The sequence below is a fragment of the Dipodomys spectabilis genome, unplaced genomic scaffold (genome assembly GCF_019054845.1).
Source record: "Dipodomys spectabilis isolate Male_0828 unplaced genomic scaffold, ASM1905484v1 ptg000018l, whole genome shotgun sequence".
In the NCBI taxonomy this organism is placed as follows: domain Eukaryota; kingdom Metazoa; phylum Chordata; class Mammalia; order Rodentia; family Heteromyidae; genus Dipodomys; species Dipodomys spectabilis.
The window spans coordinates 15,334,135-15,357,100 of record NW_024870695.1 but is presented as its reverse complement, the minus strand read 5'-3'; the positions used below and the strand labels follow the sequence as shown (position 1 = coordinate 15,357,100).

The window sequence follows — 22,966 nt, the reverse complement described above, 5'->3', positions numbered from 1 at the left end:
ATTGAATCTGATCCTGGGCTTGAGTCTTACTATTCAATCAACTACGTTAGCTTCCTACTCCCTGAGTGGCAATTGCAGTATTGCTATGTGAGAGGTTGAATAGAGCATTGAAACAGTTAACACACCTCCTCTGTGTACCTCCACTGCTCCCTCTGGAACTCATCATCCCTCAACTAGGAAGGCTTGGGGCCTAGCTTTGAAGCTGTCTCCAGACACTGACTTTAATAATAAGATTGTTTACTTGGTGGTGCCATGCATAGCATCTCAGTTTGCTCCTGAAAACCCCAGCAGGGAAAAACCAATGCCAGGGTTAGCCAAATCCTGGTCCCCAAAGTCATGTCGATGGCAAAAGATGGAATCCACTCTCTCCCTGAGCTTGCACCACAGGTAGAGATTTGGTGGTATTCTATAAACTGCAACCTGTTGCCGGGTCTTGGAACCCTGATTCACTACCCACATGAGCAAGGGCGGAGGTCCCCCTACAGGTCGATCCATGTAACTGCATCTCCCTCTGCTCTTCCCTTCAGGGAGGACTGGTATTGCTCCAGGGACTCCTGCCAAGCCAGGAAGATGCTACAGTGCCTGACTTCAGAGAGTGAAGAAGAGGCAGATTCTGAGGAGAGAGAAGACAGTTCCATAGAAGATCTAAAAGAAGTCGCTGATCTGGCTTTTGTGAACGAGGACATAGAAAAAGGGCTACAGCATGCCGAGCAGCAATCCAAGAAGAAGAAGAAAAAAAAGAGGTTAGGATTGAAAGATGTTGGGAATGTGAATCCATGTTGGTTAGACCAGGAGAGATCCGGAGGGAATGGGGCTCAAGCTGGTAAAGCCAGGGAAAAAGACATTTTGCACTTAGACTGTCACAATTATGTGATTTTTGGTATACATAAAAAGGAACCATTTTAATAGTCTTTTTAATAGAATTAAATAGTGAAACATTAAAATGAAAAATTAAAATATAGAATTAAATAATAACAGTGTGTATAATAAAATTTCACTCTACTTGTGTTTAGAATACCTTGTAAAGAATGGGTAGGGCAAGAAAGTTTCCTTGCATAAATGGAAGAAAGCACTTATTTGCCCCAGGAATTTATTCCACTTTAACTGTAACAGAACCATGCAGGACCTATCTACAGCTTGCCTACAGTTCTTCTTTAGTATTTCCTTATGCCTTGTTCCAATCAAGCCTGATCAATGTACTTAATACAACTTCCCTTAATGGGGAGAAGGTGGCAATGATATTTTGAACAAAGAGATTATTTTTTTGGTCAGTTGAAGGGCTTGAATTCTTCAGCTCAAGGTGAGCGCTCTACCACTTGAGCTACAGTGCTACTTCCAGTTTTCTGGTAATTTATTGGAGATAAGAGTCTCACGGATTTTCCTGCCCAGGCTGGCTATGAACTGTGATCCTCAGATCTCAGCCTCCTAAGTAGCTAGGATTACAGGTATGAGCCACCGGTGCCCGGCTAGGACAAAAAGATTTTTAGTTTCTGCCCCCTACTTGGATTCTAGAATAAAAGGACAGAGGCATTGATATTAATATGACACTATAAGCAAAAGTAACTGTGACTGAAATGCTATGAAGTCCTATCTTGTGGGCAGAGTGACAGCACTGATCTCCGTTTTTTGCCACCCTGAGTCTACATCCTCAGGGATGAGAGCAGTTCAAGGCTTAGGGTAGCCTGTTTAGCTGGGACAGGGTATATCTGAATGCAACCCCTTGTTCTGGCCAGTGTGTCTGCCTCTGTCTTGCTGCTTTCCTTTTTCTCTTTTCCAGATGATTGGTGATCAATCTTTCCAACTGCCGGTATGAGAGTGGTGAGCATCTGCACTTAATGATTCTACGACAGGATCAGTCTCTTCCCAAAAAGGGCAGGGGAGGGGTCACTCTTGTATATGCTCAGGGGGTGAAGGAATCTCCAAACCCTAGTCCTTGGCTCTGTGGGCTCCATGAACTATTTGAGGAAGTTGGGAATCTCATCCAAAGAATCCAATGATTGGGTTTGACCATAATGCTGTGTACTTCAGATACCTATAATTCTGGGCTGTGGTGATTTGGGGATTTGGTGGTAGAAGAGGCAGTTGTCCCTGCAGCCTGTGGTCCTGTTTTAGAACATGGGTTACCAACTATCAGTCTGTAGACAGGAACCCAATCTACAGGCTTACTTTGTACAGCGGAGCATAATACTGTGGTTGTATTTTGAGTTCAAATGGAAATACCTTGGGTTGCTTTTGGGCTCCCTTGGTTACTGTAGGTACTTTTTCCTTCCCAGGCCCTTCAAGGCATTTGGATTTGCATTGGAGTCAGCTCCCAGCTAGTTATACTAACCAGAGCAGGGGCAGAGGGATGTAATAGCCTGTATGTGGTTTTGAAATGCGTTGTTTAATTCTTTTTTCCCACCAATTGGCTTCACTAATTAAGCTTGGCTCTGGTTAGCTTGGCTCTGGTTAACATTAAGGATTGGTTTACATTCCCTGAACATTTGGGGCTTTAGTATTTGGAGGGAAGCCAGAGAGAGGCCTACTTTCTGGCAAGGGGAAGCCGAGACAAGTCAAACATTCATCCCAGACAACCCTTTGTGGCAATCACTGAGTAGCGGCTGTATTCATCATCAGCTTTCAACTCTGCATGTTTTTCTTTGGGCCTTGAACTCAAGGCTATGACACTGTCCATTAACTTTTTTTTTTATTATTCAAGGCTGGCACTGTACCAGTTGAGCCACACCTCTGGCTTTTGGCTGGTTAGTTGGAGATAAGAATCGCATAGACTTTTCTGCTCAGGCTGGCTTTGAACTGCAGTTCTCAGATTTCAGCCTTCAGAACAACTAGGATTTTAGGTGTGAGTCACCATTGCCCAGTTTCCATGTTGCTTTCTTTGCATGGGGTAGCCAGTCCCAAGGAGCCAGCTCTCTTGATCCAGGAATGCCTAAGAAAGGCATTCCCCCATCCCATGTTCTCTTCCTGGGCTAACAAACCCTTCCTTGGACTCCACTGCAGTGCGCAGGGCTGCTCAGCAGTATGGCCTTCGAGAGGGGGGTGAAAATGAGGACTGGACTGTCTACTGGACTGACTATTCAGTGTCACTGGAGCGGGTGATGGAGATGAAGAGTTACCAGGTATTTCCCTCCCTTTAAGTGTGGCATCTGCCCAGTGAAGCTCCCCATGTTTATCAGTCTCCTGAGGGAAATTCCTGGTGCTCCCCTCTCCTCTCATTGCTCATGAATTCCGGCTTCTATTGCAGAAAATCAATCACTTCCCTGGGATGACTGAAATCTGCCGCAAGGATTTGCTGGCCAGGAATATGAGCCGCATGTTAAAGATGTTCCCTAAGGAATTCCATTTTTTCCCCAGGACCTGGTGTCTTCCTGCTGAGTGAGTGTGACTCCTTTCTTGTCACCCCTCACCCTGCATTTACCCAATTGCCCTGATTCCCAGGTGACTGGCTATTTTCCCTTCCTAGCTACTGTTCAGGAAGAGAGAAGGGGGGAAAGGGTGTGTCCAAGGTTGAGGAAACTAAGCACTGCCTATAAAATGTGATGACAATTAAGGGCTGGCTACCTTGGAACTTGGATCTGCAGCTGGGATGAGACTTTGTCCTCACCCTGAAAGCTGTTGGTTTTGATCTTGTTCCAATCATTTAACTGTGCATTTTCTGAAAATTTAAGGACCCAGGGGCCTCTAGATAGAGTTAACACCTAGGTTAGGCAGGAAGGGCTGCTTGCCTGGCCTTGATTCCCATTGTGCCCTCAATGGCATCAGCCTCTGCCCTTCTTGGGTTGAATTTTACCCATTTGTAATTAGTCCTGTGTGTGTATGGTGTGTGTGTTCGCGTGCGTGCGTGCATGCACACACACACACACACACACACACACATACACATTCCCTGGTACTGGGCCTTGAACTCAGGGCTTAGGCACTGTACTTTAGCTTTCACCACTCGAGCTCCATTTAGGACTTTTGCTGGCTAATTGGAGATAAGAATCTCTCAGACTTTCCTGCCTAGGCTGGCTTTGAACTGAGAGCCTCAGACCTCAGTCTCCTGAGTAGCTAGGATTAGAGGTACTAGCCACCAGTTTCTGGCCTTAGTCATCTGTTCCTGATATGCAAAATGTTCTGAGTCTTACCACCTGCCCACCAGCCCTGCACGGGCTGGCTTTGAACTGTGATCCTCAGATCTCAGCCTCCTGAGTAGCTAGGATTACAGGCATGAGCCACCAGTGCCCAGCTAGGACAAAGAGATTTTTAGTTTCTGCCCCCTATTTAGATCCTAGAATAAAAGGACAGAGGCACTGATGTTAATATGACACTGTAAGCAAAAGTAACTGTGACTGAAATGCTATGAAGTCCTATCTTGTGGGCAGAGTGACAGCACTGATCTCCGTTTTCTGCCACCCTGAGTCCACATCCTCAGGGATGAGAGCAATTCAAGGCTTAGGGTAGTCTGTACCTGGGACAGGGTGTTTCTGGATGGAGCCCCTTGTTCTGAGTAAAACCCAGTGTTCAAGACAGGGCTGAAAGAATTAGAGAAGTGTCACCATCAGAATTCTACTCACACGGTGAGGAATCTCACCCTCCCCTCTCTACCCAGCACTTCCCCAAAACAAGAGCTCAAGTTCCAGGTCTCAGTCGCAACTTAGCAGGAAATACATGTACCATCCAGATTTCTTGGCCACTAAGAAACATGGTGGTTAAATGATTTTTTTCCCCATGGTTACCAGATTCCTTTGAGTTAAAACACAAAATGAGGAAGATAGCAAGACTGAGACACATTAATCTATTAATTTGGTCTCACACATATATGTGTATATCTATTTATATATACATAGATGTATATGTCTACAACTATGTAGACATATACATATGCATATATATGTATATATAGTTTAATTTTTTTGTCTGTCATATGGGCTTGAACTCAGGGACTGGCAGTCTTTTAGCTTTTCTGCTCAGGCTAGTGTTCTACCACTTTAAGCCACAGTTCCACTTCTGGTTTTCTGGTGGTTAATTGGAATAAGAGTCTCATGGGCTTTCCAGCCTGGGCTGGCTTTAAACAAGGATCCTCAGATCTTAGCCTCCTGAGTAGCTAGGATTATAGGCATGAGTCACTGGTGCTCAGCTAATATATATATATATATATATATATATATATATATATATATATATATATATATATATATATTGCAATACTATCTTACTATCTTACAACCCAGGGAGGCCATGAACTTGAGATCCTCCTGCCTCAGCCCCCTGAGGGCTAGCACTTTAATTTGGTTTCTTTCTGGTGAATATAGTTTCTTCAAAGTACATCCAAAGGTGTGTTTTGCCCTCCTGTTCTCTGGCTGAAGTGGAGATGTCAAGGTAAGATTCTGAGGCCTATAGGGGAGTAAGAGAGTGATCTGCCTAAAGTCGTATCACTTGTCAGTGCTTGAGTCAGGTGCAGAACTCCGAATCTTCCATCTGCAAATCCAGAAAGCCAAACTACCTGGGTTACGGCCACTTTGCTGAGGCACAGAGCAGGGATCATTGTGCATTGTGTCATGAAACCTAAACACAGCTGGGCACTGGTGGCTCACATCTGTAATCTCAGCTACTTAGGGGGCTGAGAGCTGAAGATCCAGGCTCAAAGCTAGGGCTCATCAGGAAAGTCTATGATATTCTTATCTCCAGTTAACTACTGAAAAGCCAGAAGTGAAGCACCAGGAATCAGGTACTTAAAAGAGGCATGGTAGGGCCAACGGAAGAGGGATAAACGAATGAAGAGGAGAAGGGGGCAGGGGAGTATACAGTCAATAATTCATTGTATATACTACAAAATTAAGAAAAGTAAGGGAAGAGATGGGTGGGGAGGTAAGAATGTTAAAAGGGGTAACATTGATCAAGATGCATTGTCTACCTACTCAAAAGGCTGAGATCTGAGGATTGTAGTTCAAAGCCTGCCCAGGCAGGAAAGTCTGTGAGATTCTTATCTCCAATTAACCAGAAAATCAGAAGTAGAGTTGTGGCTCAAAAGGGAAGAGTGCTATCCTTGAGAGAAAAAGCTCAGGGACAGTACCCAGGCCCTGAGTTCAAGCTCCATGACTGGCTAAAAAGAAAAAAAATGCATTGTATTCATAAACTGCTTTGTAAAAGGACAACTCCTTTGTACAACTATTTAAAGATAATTAAAGAATTCAAATCTAATACCTAGGAATTAACCTAACCAAAGATGTACTACAAAAGTCTAAAGAAAGAAATCAAAAAGGATACCAGGAAATGGAAGGGCCTTCCATGTTGATGGATAGGTAGAATCAATATCAGGAAAATGTCCATACTGCCAAAAATGATATACAAATTCAATGCAATTCCCACCCAAATCCCAATGATGTTCTCTACTGAAATAGGGAAAACAATCCAAAAATTCATATGGAACAACAAGACCTAGAATAGCCAAAGCAATTCTAGGCAAATGACACAGCACAGGAGATATCATGATACCAGATTTCAAGCACTACTATAAAGCTATAAAAACAAAAACAGCTTGATATTGGCACAAAAATAGACCTGAAGACCAATGGAATAGATTAGAAGATCCAGAAATAAAATCACATACTTACACTCAGCTGATATTTGACAAGGGAGCCAACGACATACAGTGGAAGAAACGGCCTTTTCAACTCTTGGTGCTGGGAAAACTGGGCAGCCACCTGCAGGAAACTAAAAGAGATCTCAGCCTGTCACCATGCACTAACATCAACTCAAAATGGATTAAAGGCCTTAACATCAAACCTGAAACTCTGAAATTGCTGCAGGACAGAGTAGGAGAGACACTAGAATTTATAGGCACAGGCAGGAACTTCCTGAACAGAGTCCCAGGATCACAATAAATTGGAGAGAGACTTAACAGATAGGACTGCCTTAAAATAGAAAGTTTTGCTGGGGGGCTGGGAAGGTGGCTCAGTGGTAGAGTGCTTGCCTTGCATGCATGAGGCCCTGGGTTCAATTCCCCAGCACCACATAAGCAAAAAGAAAAAGAGCCGGAAGTGGCGCTGTGGCTCAAGTGGTAGAGTGGTAGCCTTGAGCTGAAAAAAAGCTGAGGGACAGCATTCAGGCCCCACAACCGGACCCAAAAAAACAAAAACAAAAACAAGAGCTGGGAAGGTGGCTCAGTGGTAGAGTGCTTGCCTTGCATGCCTGAGGCCCTGGGTTCAATTCCCCAGCACCACATAAGCAAAAAGAAAAAAGCCGGAAGTGGCACTGTGGCTCAAGTAGTAGAGCGCTAGCCTTGAGCTGAAGAGCTGAGGGACAGCACCCAGGCCCAGAGTTCAGGCCCCACGACTGACACCCCCCCCCAAAAAAAAAGAAAGTTTTGCTGGGCATTGGAGGCTCATGCCTGTAATCCTAGCTACTCAGGAGGCTGAGACCTGAGGATTGAGGTTCAAAGCCAGCCCAGGCAGGAAAGTCTGTGAGATTCTTATCTCCAATAAACCACTCAGAAAACCAGAGGTGGGACTGTGGCTCAGGTGGTGAAGTGCTAGCCTTGAGCTGAAGAGCTGAGGGACAGTGCCGAGGCCCAGAGTTCAAGCTCCAATGACCAATCCAAAAAAAAAAAAAAAAATTTCTGCACAGCTAAAGACATAGCTACCAAACTAGAAATATAGCCAACCAATTGGGAAAAGATATTTACCAGCAATATATCAAAGGCCTAATATCCATTATTACTGGGAAATCAAGAAACTAATCCCTCCCAAATCTAACAAAGCAATCATTAAATGGGTAAGGGAACTAAAGAGAGACTTTTTAGAAGAAGCAATAAAAATGGCAAAGAGGGCTGAGAAGGTGGCTCAGTGGTACAGTGTTTGCCTTGCATTCATGAGGCCCTGGGTTTGATTCCTCAGCACCACATAACCAGAAAAAGCTGGAAGTGGAGCTGTGGCTCAAGTGATAGAGTGCTAGCCTTGAGCTGAGGAGCTGAGGGACAGCACCCAGACCCAGAGTTCAGACCCCACAACCGACCCCCCTCCCCCCAAAAAAGGCAAAGAAACAAATCAGGAAATGTTCGCCATCCCTGGCTGTAAAGGAAACGCAAATAAAAACAACCCTGAGATACTACCTTACCCCTGTCAGAATAGCCCATATTCTAAATTCAATCAATAACAAATGCTGGTGGGCATGGGGAGAAAGAAGAACCCTATTGCACTGCTAGTGGGAATGTAAACTAATACAACCACTCTGGGAAGCAGTCTGGAGATCGCGCAGAAAAATATAGACCCTCCCTATAACCCAGCCATACCACTCCTTAGGCATCTACCCTGACCAACAGGAACCAAGATACAAGGACACATGCACCTCCATGTTCATTGCTGCACTGTTCATGATAGCCAAAATATGGAAACAACCCGGATGCCCCACTACAGATGAATGGATCCAAAAGTTGTGGTACCTATATACAATGGAATATTACACAGCCATTAGAAAGGACAAAATAATGGTATTCTCAGGGAAATGGATGGAACTAGAACAAATCATATTGAGTGAGGTAAGCCAACATCAGAGAGACAAATGGCACATGGTCTCCCTGATATGTGGATGTTAAATCCAAAATACAAGAAGATATGACAAAGTAAACAGGACTCGAGAAACAAAGGACCTCTTCTTAATTTGTTCTATCATTTTTAGATGACTCCATGCTTTTGACTTCACATATGGTATATACATGTGCAAATCTGAGGGAAGCTAGGAGGAGGGTACAGAATCAGAGGGAAAGGGGAAAAACTACATCAGTTGCATTGATGAAAGTGAACTAAGCAACTCAAGGGCAGCAATGGGAGGGAGGGAATGAGAAAGAAGAGGGAACAGCTTACACTGTGCAAAAGGAAAGAAATGTACATATCACCCAATTTGGAAAAAATAGTTGTAGTGTCAAAGTTTGTAGAGTCCATAAGCTTTGTAGACCATGATAATGACAAACACCTTGTGAAGGTTAAAATGTGTTTGTGACTTTAAGTATCACTATCTCACAATACTGTGAATTTTGTGAAATTTATGTAATCACTTAATAAAGAAAAAAAAGAATTCAAATCTAAAGAAAAAAAAAAGCCAGAAGTGGAGCTACAGCTCAAAGTGTAGAGCACCAGCCTTGTGTAAGGCTAAGAGACAGCTAAGAGTTCAGGCCCCAGTACTAGCACAACAAACAAAACAAAACAAACAAAAACTTAATCACTACCTGAGATGAGTTTCATTATCCACATTGTGTAGATGATAAAGTGGAGGCTTAGAGAGATCCTTGCAAAGGGTTACACAGCCTGGTAGTGGTCTTGCCTGGGTTTGAATCTAGGCCAGAATCCCTTCTAGAGCCCACCTGCAGTATCTTCACTGTGTGAGTTCTACTGACTCACCCATTGCTAGGCCACTGGGCATCTATTGATGACACCACAGATTTGTCACCTCAGATAGCTTTTCTTCTTCTTCTTTATTTTCTTTTGTCGGTTGTGGGGGTTGAACTCTGGGCCTGGGTGCTGTCCCTTAGCTCTTCAGCTCAAGGCTAGCACTCTACTACTTGAGCCACAGCGCCACTTCCAGTTGTTCTGATGGTTTATTGGAGATAAGAGTCTCCCAGACTTTCCTGCCTGGGTTGGCTTTGAACCATGATCCTCAGATCTAAGCCTCCTGAGTAGCTAGGATTACAGGTGTGAGCCACCGACGCCTGGCTTCAGATAGCTTTTCTTTTGTTTTTGTTTTCTGTGTGTGTGTGTGTGTGTGTGTGTGTGTGTGTGTGGTGTTTTTGCCTCTAGTGCTGGGATGAACCTAGGACATCACACATGCAAGGTAAGCTCTCTATAGCTTCATCCATGACCTCAGCTGTGTGTGTGTGTGTGTGTGTGTGTGTGTGTGTGTGTGTGTTTTGGTTTGTCTTTTTTTTGTAAAAAGGTAGACTTCTTTCTCATTGCTCCCCAACTAAAGATATCTCTTGTTCCCTCCCTGCTTGGCAGTTGGGGAGCTTTGCAAAGGTACAGCAGGTCAAGAAAAAATAAGACATATATTTGTAAGCCGGATTCAGGCTGCCAAGGGAGAGGTATATTCGTCACTCGGACAGTGAAAGAAATCAAACCAGGGGAAGATATGATCTGTCAGCTCTATATTACAAAGGTACTTTGTCATTGTGATCATTTATTTATTTATTGCCCTCTGTAGCCTGGGACTCTAGCTCTGAGGGACAGAATGTGAAATGAAGTTGGTGGTAGGCAGAGGTGTAGGGACGAAGTTGAGCCAACTGCTGTGACCAGTGATGCTATGTCTGTCTGAGCCAGAGTGTCCTTCACCTTTCCATTCTTGTCTGTTGGTCCTGGCTCACTGGGCTGCCCCTTTCCTTCAACAGATGAGAGCTTGGAGAATACCTTGGTTTGTGGAGGACTGGAGGGAATCATGATAATCAGCTTCCCTCCAGGTCACAGTGCAGCAAATGGTGCAGCAAAGAAGGAACCCTTGTATGGGTGAGGGCAAAACATTGGCTCCTCAGGGGAAAAAAAATGTTTAGGAGACCATTGCAGGAAGAACTCTTAGAGAACCATAACAGTACTTCAGCCTTGGTTGGAGACCATGTATCCTTCTTTCAAAGGACTGTTTGTTTTTGGGTTTATTTGGTGCCAGTCTTGGAGCTTGAACTCAGGGCCTAGGTATTGTCTCTGAGTTTTTTTTTTTTTTTTTTTATCGGTTGTGGGGCTTGAACTCTGGGCCTGGGCGATGTCCCTCAGCTCTTCAGCTCAAAGCTAGGGCTCTACCTCTTGAGCCACAGCACCACTTCTGGTTTTCTGAATTGTTTACTGGAGATAAGAGTCTTGAGGACTTTCCTGCCTGGGCTGGCTTTGAACCATGATCCTCAGATTTCAGCTCCTGAGTATCTAGGATTACAGGCGTGAGCCACAGGCGGCCAGCTCTCTGAGCTTTTTTGCTCAAGGTTAGCACTCTACTACTTGAGTGCCAGCTCTCCTTTCAGTTTTATGGTGGCTAATTCAAGAGAAGAATCTCAGGGACCTTCCTGCCCAGGCTGACTTTGAACCTCAGTCCTTAGATCTCAGCTTCTTGAGTAGCTTAGGATTATAGGCATGAGCTATTGGCACCCAGCTCCATCAGAGGACTTTTAATGTTACTCTGCTTAGTTGCCAAGAGATCTCTTGAAATGGTTGTTATTCAGTAGATCAGGAAACCTAGGCACAGTGTAGTTTGGTGACTTCTTTCTAAGGTCACTTGTGTTAGGTCACAGAGCCCAAGTCTCTCTATACTTCCAAGCCTACATGTTTCCCCCACAGTGTTGGAGCTGACCACCCAAACAAGACTCGAGCTAGTGATCTTCATGTGTGGATTTCTCCTCTGATGCTTTTGTGACTTCTTTCCTCTCCCCTAGCCCTTTATCATTGATGGATTCAAGTTTGACCTACGGATTTATGTGCTGCTGACGTCCTGTGACCCCCTCAGGATTTTTGTGTACAATGAAGGACTGGCTCGCTTTGCTACCACATCTTATTCCAATCCCTGCATAGACAACCTGGTGAGCTAACGGGACGCCCTGCCTCCCCCAATTAGCCCTTCAGCATGACAACAAATCCTAGACATCACGATCCTTCGTACATTGTAGATCTGGCTGTCATTGTTGAGTACTTCCTGTGGACCAGGTTCCAGAAGGGTTTTTGTGTAGCTCTCTTAGTAACCCTAAGAGCTAGGACTTAGTAATCCCATTTTATAGATGAGGATATTAAAACTCAGAGAGAGTAAGGTCACACTGCTAGGAAGAGGAGAGTCTGGGACTTGTGGCTAGGTCTGTCCAATTCTAACACCAGACCTCCCCAGTTCAAAGATCCTCCCAAAAAAAGACTGGTGGTGAGTGTCCATGTTAGCTCCTCATTCTCAGACACCTCCTTCCCCCCCTACCAGGGCTCCTGAAGTTTGAGCCAGATAGGGCATTTCTGATCTCAGGAGGAGTTGGAATGGCTTCTACTCCAGGCCCTACCATACCCGTTCTTGCCTCCTCTATTTTCCCTGTTTAAGTACACCCTAAGACCTTCTTTTCTATCCCTTTAAACTCTAGAACCCAGGGGTGGGTGCAGAGTAGATACAGGAAGCCTGACTCCATTGTCTTATATGTGTGTGTGTGTGTGTGTTTTCCCTCCCAGGATGATATCTGCATGCATCTGACTAATTATTCCATTAATAAACACAGTACAAACTTCATTGATGATGGTAACTCTGGAAGCAAGAGGTAAGAGAACAGCTCTGCTTGTCTTTCTGGGATTCTACCTACTCTCCCTCCAGTCTTTGCCAGTGTTTCCATCTTGGATCATATGGTCTCAGCAAAAGACTTTCTTTGCCTCTCAATCTCACAGTACTCCTTGCTCTCAGCCCTCTAGGCTGTTAATCATTAAAAGAAGGCCACATCGTAAACCCTAGGAGGCTGGGAGGAGGAGATATAAACACAAGCATTTCCCCAGCTGAATACATACACACACCAAAACATACCCTTGTTACAGTTGCCCTTTCTGCCATTTCCAAATCAGCAGACATTTATTGATTGCTAGTCTGCCACGTGAGAAGGACATGGCCAGCCATGACTCCTTGGCCTATGGTTCCCTGGGGTACTGCTCCATTTCAGATTCTCAACTGATATGTCACAATGTCCTGGTGGCATATGATGTGTGGCTAGCTGGCCTTAAGATTCTCCCAGAGGGGGAGATGAGGAATTCATGAGTCTCTTCATGAGCAGCTTTTCCATTTATGTTATTTCCTAATTGGCTTTCATGGGAATGTTAAGAAAAAAGGTTGAGGGCTGGGAAGTTGGCCCAGTGGTAGAGCGATTGCCTTGCATGCCTGAGGCCCTGGGTTCGATTCCTCAGCACCACATAAGCAAAAAGAAAAAAGCCGGAAGTGGCACTGTGGCTCAAGTGGTAGAGCGCTAGCCTTGAGCTGAAGAGCTGAGAGACAGTGCTCAGGTCCAGAGTTCAGGCCCCACGACTGGACCCCCCCCCAAAAAAAAAAGAAAAAAAAGATAAAAGGTTGACTGAGGAGTATGAATGTATTGAGCAAAATGGGAAGGGGGAGGGGATCATCAAGGTGTTGGGACTCATGATGACTGTTTTTTGCCTATCTCTCCTCTCAAGTTTGCCAGAGAATTTCCTTTTATAACAAAGCCACTCCTACAATAACTCTTCCCTGCTTGAATGGATTAATCCGTTCATGAGGACTGAACCTTCCTGAAGATCCCACTTCTCAACCTTACAGCATTTTACAGCACTGGGGCTGTTGTTTCCAACATAAACTGGGGAGCACGTCTAGACCATAGTGTGTCCTGGCCTTCAGGGTGCTTTTCATATTACAGGGCAGAATTTTCCTTTCCTCTTCTCTCCCCTTTCCTTTCTGTCTTCCTTCCCTACCCCAACCCCTACACCTAACTCCTTTCTTACTCTTTTTTTTTTTTTAAATGTAGAACTGTGGTTTCAACACAGGACTTTGGGCTTGCTAGACTGGTGCTGTACCACTTGAGGTCTACCTCCAAGTCTTTATATATATATATTTATTTTCAGAGTTTTTTTTGTCAGTCATGGGGCTTAAACTCAGGGTCTGGGCACGTCTCTGAGCTCTTTTCCTCAAAGCTAGTGCTCTTCCACTTTGAGTTACAGCTCCACTTACAGTTTTCTGTTGGTTAATTGGAGATAAGAATCTCATGGACTTTCCTGCTAGGGCTGGCTTCAAACTGCAATCCTCAGTTCTCAGCCTCCTGAGTAGCTAGGATTACAGGCATGAGCTACCAGTGCCTGGCTTTTATTTTCAGTCTTGATACTTTGTTTTACTATGTAGCCCGGGCTGACCTGAAGCTTAAGATCTTCTTGCCTCAGTTTCCCAAGTTGCTGGGATTACAGGTGTATACCTTCTGAGACAATCAGCTTCTTATGCTGTCTTGCTGCCCCAACAGAAGTTGGCAGATAAGACCAAGTGCATTTCTAGTCAGCCCTCCCCACTCCTACCTCCTGTGGTCCAAACTAGTGTTCCAGACACTGAGAGAGAAAAACCCAAAGTTGCTGTGATTCTGGTGTAGACACCAGTCATCTTCAGCTGTCAGTGTGCCTGGCAAATGGCTGGTGTTAAAGTGAATTGACTTGCCATGGGGCATAACAAAATTACACAATAATATGTACTCGTTGTGATGGGCCTTGAGTCATCAAGAAAATGTTACCTTCTATTTTGTAATGTTGGTTAAAAGTCAGGGAAGTGTATAAACTATTTCAGGAAAATGTATTTCTTAATTGGCAAATTAAACACAGGTTTTTTTTTTCCCCACTTGGGAGGATTGACTTCGATCCATCATTTTATGAAAAACCACTGTAACAGGTGGAAAAGGTAGTAACTATGAAGGTGGTCTCTTATCTTTCCTGGGCACTAGTGGCTCACATCTGCAGGAGGCAGAGATTTGAGGATGGTGGTTCCAAGCCCGCCTGGGTAGGAAAGTCTGTGAGACTCTTTTTTTTTTGGAGGGGGGGTCCGGTCGTGGGGCCTGAACTCTGGGCCTGGGCACTGTCCCTCAGCTCTTCAGCTCAAGGCTAGCGCTCTACCACTTGAGCCACAGCACCACTTTCGGCTTTTGTCTTTTTGCTTATGTGGTGCTGAGGAATCAAACCCAGGGCCTCAGGCATGCAAGGCAAGTGCTCTACCACTGAGCCAACTTCCCAGCCCGTCTGGGAGACTCTTATTCCCAATTAACAACTATAAAACTGGAAGTAGAGAAGTGGCTGAAGTGGTAGAGCACCAACCTTGAGCAAAATAGCTTAGGGACAGCACCCAGGGCCTGAATTCAGGCTCATTACTGGTACAAAAACAATTGGGGAATTGCTTCATATGTGTGTGGATTCCCCACAAAGTCCTTAGGCTGCCCATGACAGAGGTAGTGGTTTCTTGATGTCTCATTGCCTGAAAACTCTGATTGCACACCAGACCCTTAGTAAAAGCTCAACTGGCCAACTTGTTTCCTGCTCTTTTAACTCTTGGTCTGGGGTCTAGGGAACTTTATGAATTACCTTGTCTTTTTTTTTTTTTTTGGTGCCAGTCCTGGGGCTTGAACTTAGGGCCTGGGCATTGTCCCTGAGCTTCTTTTGCTCAAGTCTAATACTCTACCACCTGAGCCACAGTGCCACTTCTGGCTTTTTCTGATCATGTGGTACTGAGGAATTGAACCCAGGGCTTCATGCATGCTAAGCAAGCCTCTACCACTAAGCTACATTCCCAGCCCCTTTTCTTCTCGATTCTCCTCTTATTCCTCCATTCTCCTGCATCTCCTACTATTGTATTTCCATTGTGTGTGTGTATGTATGTGATTACCGTGGCTTGAACTCAGACTCATGCTTTCATTTGGCTTATTTTACTCACAGCTGGTGCTCTACCACTTGAGTCACACTTCTAGGCTCTTTGCTATTAATTGATGGTAAGAGTCAGATTTGTCTGTCTAGGGCTAGTTTCAAATGACTATCTCAATGATATAAGGATGTGTTTGCTTTTGCTTCTGTTTTATTCATCCATTGAGCTTTCTACTCAGATACCCAGTCCCTTTCCTAGCCCACAGATTATTTCTAGAAAGTGCTCAGGCCATGTTTTATGTGATTGTACTCCCTCCTACTCCAGGGTTCTAAAGACTGAGCAGTGTTACCCTGGCTCCTAGGTGTTCATCTTCACTGGCTCTAGTGCCTTATCAGCTCCAGAAGTTTCCAGTTTTCACCATGGCCTCAGCTGGCCAGGAGCAGCTGCTGTGCTTTATAGCCTGTGGTTCACTTCTAGGAAACTCTCTACCTTCAACATGTACATGAAGAACAAAGGCTATGATGTGGAACAGATATGGAAATCTATTGAGGACGTCATCATTAAGACACTCATCTCAGCTCAGCCTGTCATCAAGCATAACTACCATAGCTGCTTCCCTAGCCACACGCTCAACAGTGCCTGCTTTGAAATCTTGGGCTTTGACATCTTGTTGGATCGCAAACTCAAACCCTGGCTACTCGAGGTAGGGAAATTTGGAGGTGAGAGGTGAAAATGGCTCCTAGCTCATCTGGATTGCTTTGAGCAAGTTCCCCTGCCATCCTTCCTTGCAGCTTTGCTGCTTGGGCAGGACTTCATTTTTTATTTGAGAAGCGGCCACCAGAGGGGGGTAGACAGCTGGGAATTGTAGACTTCCTTGTGCCTTCTTGAGATCCAACCAGACTTGGAAAGTGCCACGAATCTCTTACACAGGATGATTCTAAAGTCAGCGCTGCCATAAAAGGGAGTGCTCAAAGCTGAATTGATAAATGTGATGATCAATGATCAATGCTAGACGGCCTTCCTGGTTCTCAGGGGCCTAGACTACTCAGTTCTAAGTCCCTCTTGTTATAGAGGTGGGGAAAGCCACTCTGAGTTTCTTGCTTTACACCATGGTTCCTGAATGGCTGCCTCTCTTCCTCTCTATTTGAAGGGGGAAGAGAATCCTATTTGAATTCTATTTGGAACCCTCTGAAGCAACTATTTAGCACATATCAAGGAGCAATCAAATGTCAGATGTTAGTACCAAGTGCCTGTGTGCCTGTGTGCCTGTGTGTGTGTGTGTGTGTGTGTGTGTGTGTGTGTGTGTGTGTTTGTGTGTGTGTAGGAGCTTTAAACTCAAGGCCTGGGCATTATCCTTTAGCTTTTCCACTCAAGGCTGGTGCTCTACCACTTGAGCCAAAGCTCCACTTCCAGGTGTTCCCTGGTTCATTGGAGATAAATTCTCTCAGGTTTATTTACCTAGGCTGGCTTTGAACCAGGATCCTCAGATCTCAGCCTCTTGGGTAGCTAGGATTATAGGTGTAAGCCACCAGTGCCCAGCTTCCAATGCACCCATTAGATTGGAGATAGAATTGTAGATAGAACTCCTGGGCAGTTACCTTTCCTTCATTCACTCTGGCGCTCCCAACACAAGAGCAGAATGAGCACTAGAAGCAAGCCTTCGGAAATCTACGAAATGTCACATAGCACTTCAGCACAATATGGATTTGTCTGTGGGCAGGAATGAGTCCCTCTTCCCTTTTGTCTCCCCCTCAATCCTCGTTAGACTACAGAAAGTGTCCCTCTTTTCTCCTTTCTGCCCCCAAGCCTGTCCTTCTGGCCTGCTCTTCCTTTTCTGCTCTGTGGAATGCACGGTGCACGTGAGAGAACACACGCGCTCCAGATGGGGGAAACCAAAGACAGGCAGGACCTCTGCTGCTTCCAGAGGGAAATGGGCGGGTGGAGATAAAAGCTGCTTACACTAGAGGGAGTTCCACTTCCTGCTTTCCTCACTGTGGCTGTGGTCCAGAACCTCTCTGGGCTCCCTTCCATTTGCCTTGGTAGCCACAACCCACCCTGGGGGTAGCTATTGACAGCACCTAGACGTGGCATCTTGGCCTTATTTCTGCTGCCCCTCTGAACAGCTCCATCCCCAGCTGCCATCTTGCCCTCACAGGTCAATCATTCTCCAAGCTTCTCCACTGACTCCAAGTTGGACAGAGAGGTAAAAGACAGTTTGCTGTATGACACCTTGGTCCTGATCAACCTGGGAAGCTGTGACAAAAAGAAAGTCTTAGAAGAGGAGAAACAGCGGGGCAGGTTCCTGCAGCAATGTCCTTCCCGGGAGATAAGGTATAAGGGCCCATCCCAACCCAGAGGCCTTTTTCTCTGACTGCCCTGTTCTCCGTGAGACTGTCTATAAGGACTACTAACTAACTAACTCAGCAGGCAGCTACTATTTATATGGCCTTTCTGTTACTCTCTGAGCTTCAGTGATACGTTTGTGAAATAAAGCTAATCATATGTAAGATTGTTAGGGGCACTGAGATCAACCATAGACAGTATTAGTCCAGTATCTGACATCATAATTTGTTGCAGGTTATTAAGAATCTTGACTAGTGGCTGGGGTGTTAGTTCAATGCTAAAATACTTTTCTAGCAAGCTTGAGACCCTGGGTTCAGTTCCAAGCACTGCAGAGAGAGAGAAGAGAGAGAGAGAGAGAGAGAGAGAGAGAGAGAGAGAGAGAGAGAGAACAGGGGAGAGAAAAAGGAGAGAAAGGAATTGAATTGAATTTCTAGAGTTGGTGAGAAGGGGCAGATCATTTCTAATAAATGAGAATCCTATTTTTACAGTTTACAGTTGTAGCAGTTTGAACAGTTTTACTATAAATAGTCTAGAAATAGGAGCTTAAATCATAGATGTATAACTATATATAATAGATGTGAATTTGTTAATATATGCACATTTAGAAATTACAAATATAAACATAAAACCCTTCTTTTTTTTTCCTGTGCTGGTACTGGGGCTTAAACCCAGGGCCTTGTACTCTTTTAGCTCTCTCCCTTCATTCCCAATCCTTACAAGGCTTGTGCTCTACCACTTGAACTCCATCTCCACTTTTGACTTTTTGCTGGTTAGAGATAAGAGTCTCTGGATTTGTCTGCTAGGGCTGGCTTTGAACTAGGATCTTCAGATCTCAGCCTCCTGAGTGGCTAGGATTACAGGTTTGAGTCACCAGCACACAGCTAAAAACCATTCTATTATTTTGATTTCTAAAAAAGAAAGGTTAGGGGCTGGGAAGGTGGCTCAGTGGTAGAGCGCTTGCCTTGCATGCCTGAGGCCCTGGGTTCGATTCCTCAGCACCACATAAGCAAAAAGAAAAAAGCCAGAAGTGGCGCTGTGGCTCAAGTGGTAGAGCGCTAGCCTTGAGCTGAAGAGCTGAGGGACAGCGCCCAGGCCCAGAGTTCAGGCCCCACGACTGGACCCAAAAAAAAATAAATAAACCTATAAAAAAAAAAAAAAAAAGAAAGGAAGGTTAGGGCTGGGAAGGTGGCTCAGTGGTAGAGTGTTTGCCTCACATGCATGAAGCCCTGGGTTTGATGCCTCAGCACCACATAAACAGAAAAAGGTGGAAGTGGCACTGTGGCTCAAGTGGCAGAGCGCTAGCCTGCTAGCTGAGGGACAGCACCAAGGCCCAGAGTTCAAGCCTCATGACCAACAAAAAAAAAAAAAAAAGAAAAGAAGGAAGGAAGGAAGGAAGGAAGGAAGGAAGGAAAGAGAAAAGGAAAAGGAAAAGGAAAAGGAAAAGGAAAAGAAAGAAAGATTAGTTAGTTGTGCTCCATGTCAGTTCTTAGTCTAGGGATCGGAGCTCAAGCCCCCACTTGCTTCCTGCTGAGTAGCATTTGCTGCAGAACTGGAACCTTCATGCCATGGAGTGAGTCTACATCAGAAGACTTGGAGCCTGGTTAAGGACATGCCCCTTGTTGCTTTGCAGATCCCACTAAGACCCTGCCGGCCTAATCTTTAGGGACTGAACTTCAGAACCCTGGGCCAGATGTGTACTCATTCTGAGATAGCACTATGCCTCTCAGGCACTTTCTCCAGTGTCTCATAAGCAAGTAGGAGAGAGGTAGAATAATGTGGAGTATTGTGTATTCCTGTCCTTGAAGCCAAGGAGACTAAGATTCCAGAAGAGCTACTGCGTTGCACCACAAGGTCACCTTGCTGGTGACTGCTCAGGACCCAGAGTTATCCCCAGGTCTGCCTGCTGGATTCCAGGGTACTTTCCACTTGGGAAGCAGGCTGCTAGCGTTCAAGAGCAGCCAGCACACTGAGGACTTCCTCTATATTCCTTGGCCATGAGATAGCTTAGTGGCTCTCGGTTTCCCTGTTCTAAAGGGGACTTGTACCCCCACCACCTGACCTTCACCTCCCCAGAGGGCCATGAGAAAGAGTGAGATCATTCCAGCTCATAAAAGCTCATTAAGCTCATCCAAGAAGGCCTCAAATTTAGCAAAAACCCAAGCTGCCATTCTCCAGAGAAGGGTAATAAGAGTAGTGAATGGGAAGGTGGCGACAGTCTGCCTGGTCAGACGAAGCCAAGGGGGAAATGGGTTTTACTTATAACGGGAGAGAATTTGGTGAGCTGTTAGAAAGACTCCAGCTAACCAGCTCTGAGTGCATTGTGACACTGGCTGTCCCAGGAGAGCTAGAATCTTTCAAGGACACATTCTTGCTTTTATTTAACAATACTGATGGACCACTATTATGCACAAGGCCTCCATCTAGCCCTAGATGACACCCAGCCTGGACATGTCCCTTCCAAGAAAACTTAACTGCAGCCTCAGGTTTTGCTTCCCAACAGGATGGAGGAAGCCAAGGGGTTTCAGGCAATGCGGTTACAGAAAACTGAGAAATATGAGATGGAAAACTGTGGAGGGTTCCGGCTGATTTATCCCTGTGAGAATATGGAGAAATATGAGACGTTTTTCCAGGATAATAGCTCCCTCTTCCAGAACACTGCAACCTCCAGGGCTCGGGAGCAGTATGCCCGGTAGGAGACTGCTGGGATGTGGTGGGCATTGGTGTTCTGGGGATTGTGCTTGACCTGTCAAAGAGGCAAGCAGAGTCTCAGTTCCCAATCTGTGTGTGTGTGTGTGTGTGTGTGTGTGTGTGTGTGTGTGTGTGTGTGTGTGTGTGTGTGTGTGTGTGTGTGTGTGTGTGTGTGTGTGTGTGTGTGTGTGTGTGCATGCGTGTGCGCATGCGCTGCTTGAACTTGGGGCCTGAGCTCTGTCCATTAGCGTTTTCACTCAAAGCTGGAATTCTAACACTTAAGCTACACCTTTATTTCCAGTTTTTTTTTTTGTTGTTGTTGTTTGTTTTGCTGGTTATGGGGCTTGAACTCAGGGCCTGGGCACTGTCCCCGAGCTGCTTTTGCTCAAGGTTAGTGCTCTTACCACTTAAGCCACAGCACCACTTCTGGCTTTTTCTGTTTATGTAGTGCTGAGGAATTGAACCCAGGGCCTCATGCATGTGAAGCAAGCACTCTACCACTGTGCCACCTTCCCAGCCCCCCCTCCCCTTCCCCTGTTTTGTTTTTTTTTGTTGGTGGTGGTGGTGGTGGTTAATTGTAGATGAGAAGTCTCTTGGATTTTCCTGCCCAGACTAGCTTTGAATTTCACTCCTCAGCATTAAGCCTGAGTAATCTGTGAGCCACAGACATCTAGCTTTAGTTCTCAATCTTGCTGGGGGAGTATTTGTTCTGGTCTCACAAAGACAATGCATCAGGAGATTCCATGGTACTGAGCGTCTTTAAACAGATGGGCATCTGTTTGTAGACCCTTTTCTCTAGGACAGATACCCCCTCCCATTCTATGAGACAGCTGGGGACTCCCTCATGGGTTAAAGAGTCTGGAAGGGCCTCATTCCATTGAGTCTAGTCCCTGCCAAGCACCTTATTTTATGGAAGGGAAACAGAGCAGGAAGAGGGAACACATAAGCAAGACGTGTTAGATGTACCAGGACTACCCTGTCTCCAGAGACTAAGTGATTTCACTATATTATACTCTTTTTGTCCACTCCCAGGATCCATTGCTCAGAGGGCCCAATGTGAAAGATCATAGCCTTAGCCTATTCAGTCTTCACGGCGCCTGCCATAGCTAGGGCCTGGCCAACTGGGAGGTGGGGAAGAGATGGGGAATGTACATCTCTCCTGGAGAGGAGGCCATTCTCCAGACTGGCATCTTTGCCCTTTAACCTTTAGTGACTTATGCATCCTCAATAATGGGTGGGGGCAGGGAAGTGGGGCACACCATCCTTCTACTCTTTCTTGTCCTTCCCTCAAGGGGAATGGCTACCTTACAGCCCATGACACTCATTTGTTCCCAATGGGCAGGCAATTGATCGAGGAGCTGAGACTGAAAAAGGAGAAGAAATCCTTCCATAAGAAAGAGAAGAAGGTGGAGTTGCAGGGCGAGTCTGCAGGCGAGCAAGCAAGAGGCAGAAGAACAGGGAGCTGGCAACGGAAACAGAAATACAAGACCATTGTCCAAGCCCCCAGACAAGTAAACCCGGATGGGAGGGGAACGTTCATTCCCAGCACCCTTCCCCAGCTGGGACCCATGCATGGGGGGCAGCTGCGGAAACCACTACTCCGAGCTCAAACACACTGATGGGCTGCACAGAGAGCTGGGCCACAGGAGGTGGTGGCGGGATGGGGGGGTGGAGGTTCCCTGGACACACAGCCCAGCGCCCATCAGAGGACCCCTCCATCTGGGCAGCAGAGCACTTTCATTGGTCCTCCTTTGCCATGCTGGGAGGTGGGCCTGATTCCATGTAGGGAGCAAGCTCCAAGACTACCAGTGTACATAGACCCTCAACTCCACTCTGGGTGGGAAGGCCCACTCCAGCAGGCCACGGGGAATTGCTTCTGGACAGCAGGCCCCTCAGAACGTTACAGGGGAATGGCTGACCAAGACTGCTCCTTCTGTCCTGATTCTCTGCCTGGGGTGGTCCAGCCCTCAGACTGTGGACAGCTGTCCATTTCTATTACGATCTCAGTCTCTGGCTTTCATCTTCTGTATCTGGTACTCTCTTGTAGCTTGGTGGAAAGTTGCAGTTGCTTTTTTAGTACATCTACTCTATCTTAAAGATTTGCCTGAAAGACAGGATTAAAACAGGGTTTTTGTTTTAACTTTACTAAAGATCATAGACCCTTTGAGGACTGATAAAAACTATGGAATCTTTTGCTATAAAATACACAGTATACTTAAAAAAAAAAAAAAAGACAGAGCCTTATTATATAGCCCAGGTTGGCCTCAAAGTCTTTCTGTGATCCACCCTGGCCTTGAACTCATGATCCTTCTACCTCAGTCTCCTAAGTGCTAGATTACAAACATGTATCACCATGCCTGGCTCACATTACACCTTTCAAAAACAATTGGGAGGTATTAAAGGCTCTTTTTTTTTTGGGGGGGGGGGTCAGTCATGGGGCTTGAACTCTGGGCTTGGGCGCTGTCCCTCAGCTCTTCAGCTCAAAGCCAGCACTCTACTGCTTGAGCCACAGAGCCACTTCTGGTTTTCTAGTGGTTTATTGGAGATAAGAGTCTCACGGCCTTTCCTGTCCCGGCTGGCTTTGAACCGTGATCCTCAGATCTCAGCCTCCTAAGTAGCT

The 22,966-nt window shown here is 45.7% G+C and overlaps 1 protein-coding gene across 1 annotated transcript in view; it reads left to right on the top strand.

The window, feature by feature from the left end:
* Ttll6 (tubulin tyrosine ligase like 6) overlaps positions 1–22,966 on the top strand; it is a 42,618-nt gene that overhangs the window by 12,664 nt on the left and 6,988 nt on the right. Inside the window, 11 exon segments of the mRNA XM_042674072.1 lie at positions 528–743; positions 1,778–1,818; positions 2,998–3,116; positions 3,242–3,372; positions 9,969–10,125; positions 11,381–11,524; positions 12,147–12,232; positions 15,793–16,018; positions 17,471–17,646; positions 20,159–20,347; positions 21,689–21,861. Coding sequence (XP_042530006.1) covers positions 571–743; positions 1,778–1,818; positions 2,998–3,116; positions 3,242–3,372; positions 9,969–10,125; positions 11,381–11,524; positions 12,147–12,232; positions 15,793–16,018; positions 17,471–17,646; positions 20,159–20,347; positions 21,689–21,861 — 1,615 coding nt within the window. The 5' untranslated portion in view covers positions 528–570.